The following is a 306-nucleotide window of genomic DNA, read 5'->3' as shown; positions in this document are numbered from 1 at the left end:
CGTGCGGCTGGAGGAGGGAATGGGAGGAGGGGGGAAGAGGGCAGCCGGGGAAGGGAGGAGAGGAAGGAGGGAGAGAACGGGAGGAGGAAAGGAGGAAGGAGGAGATGAAGGGAGGGAAAGATCCGAGGACCCAGCGGGCTTTGCACTCACCCGTGTTGTACACGTGCAGCTCGTCCACTATCCCCTCGTTGCCGCCGCCAAACACCACGATGAGCTCCTTGATGGCCACGGCGCGGTGGCCGTGGCGGGGCCGGGGCACTGGACCCGACCAGCCCACCACTCGCTTCCAGCCGGGCTGCAAGAGCC

At 66.7% G+C, this 306-nt stretch overlaps 1 protein-coding gene across 1 annotated transcript in view; it reads right to left on the bottom strand.

Annotated features, from left to right (window-relative positions):
- HCFC1 (host cell factor C1) overlaps window positions 1–301 on the bottom strand; it is a gene marked incomplete at both ends in the record, with an annotated part of 18773 nt that extends 18472 nt beyond the window's left edge. Inside the window, 1 exon segment of the mRNA XM_010832876.1 lies at window positions 151–301. Within this exon segment, the coding sequence (XP_010831178.1) occupies window positions 151–301 (151 nt within the window).
- Between the last annotated feature and the right edge of the window lie 5 nt (window positions 302–306).

The sequence above is a fragment of the Bison bison genome, unplaced genomic scaffold, assembly GCF_000754665.1.
Source record: "Bison bison bison isolate TAMUID 2011002044 unplaced genomic scaffold, Bison_UMD1.0 scf7180017835984, whole genome shotgun sequence".
Taxonomy (NCBI): Eukaryota; Metazoa; Chordata; class Mammalia; order Artiodactyla; family Bovidae; genus Bison; species Bison bison.
Note: the sequence above shows the minus strand (reverse complement) of the source record. Positions and strands in the feature narration are given on the sequence as shown.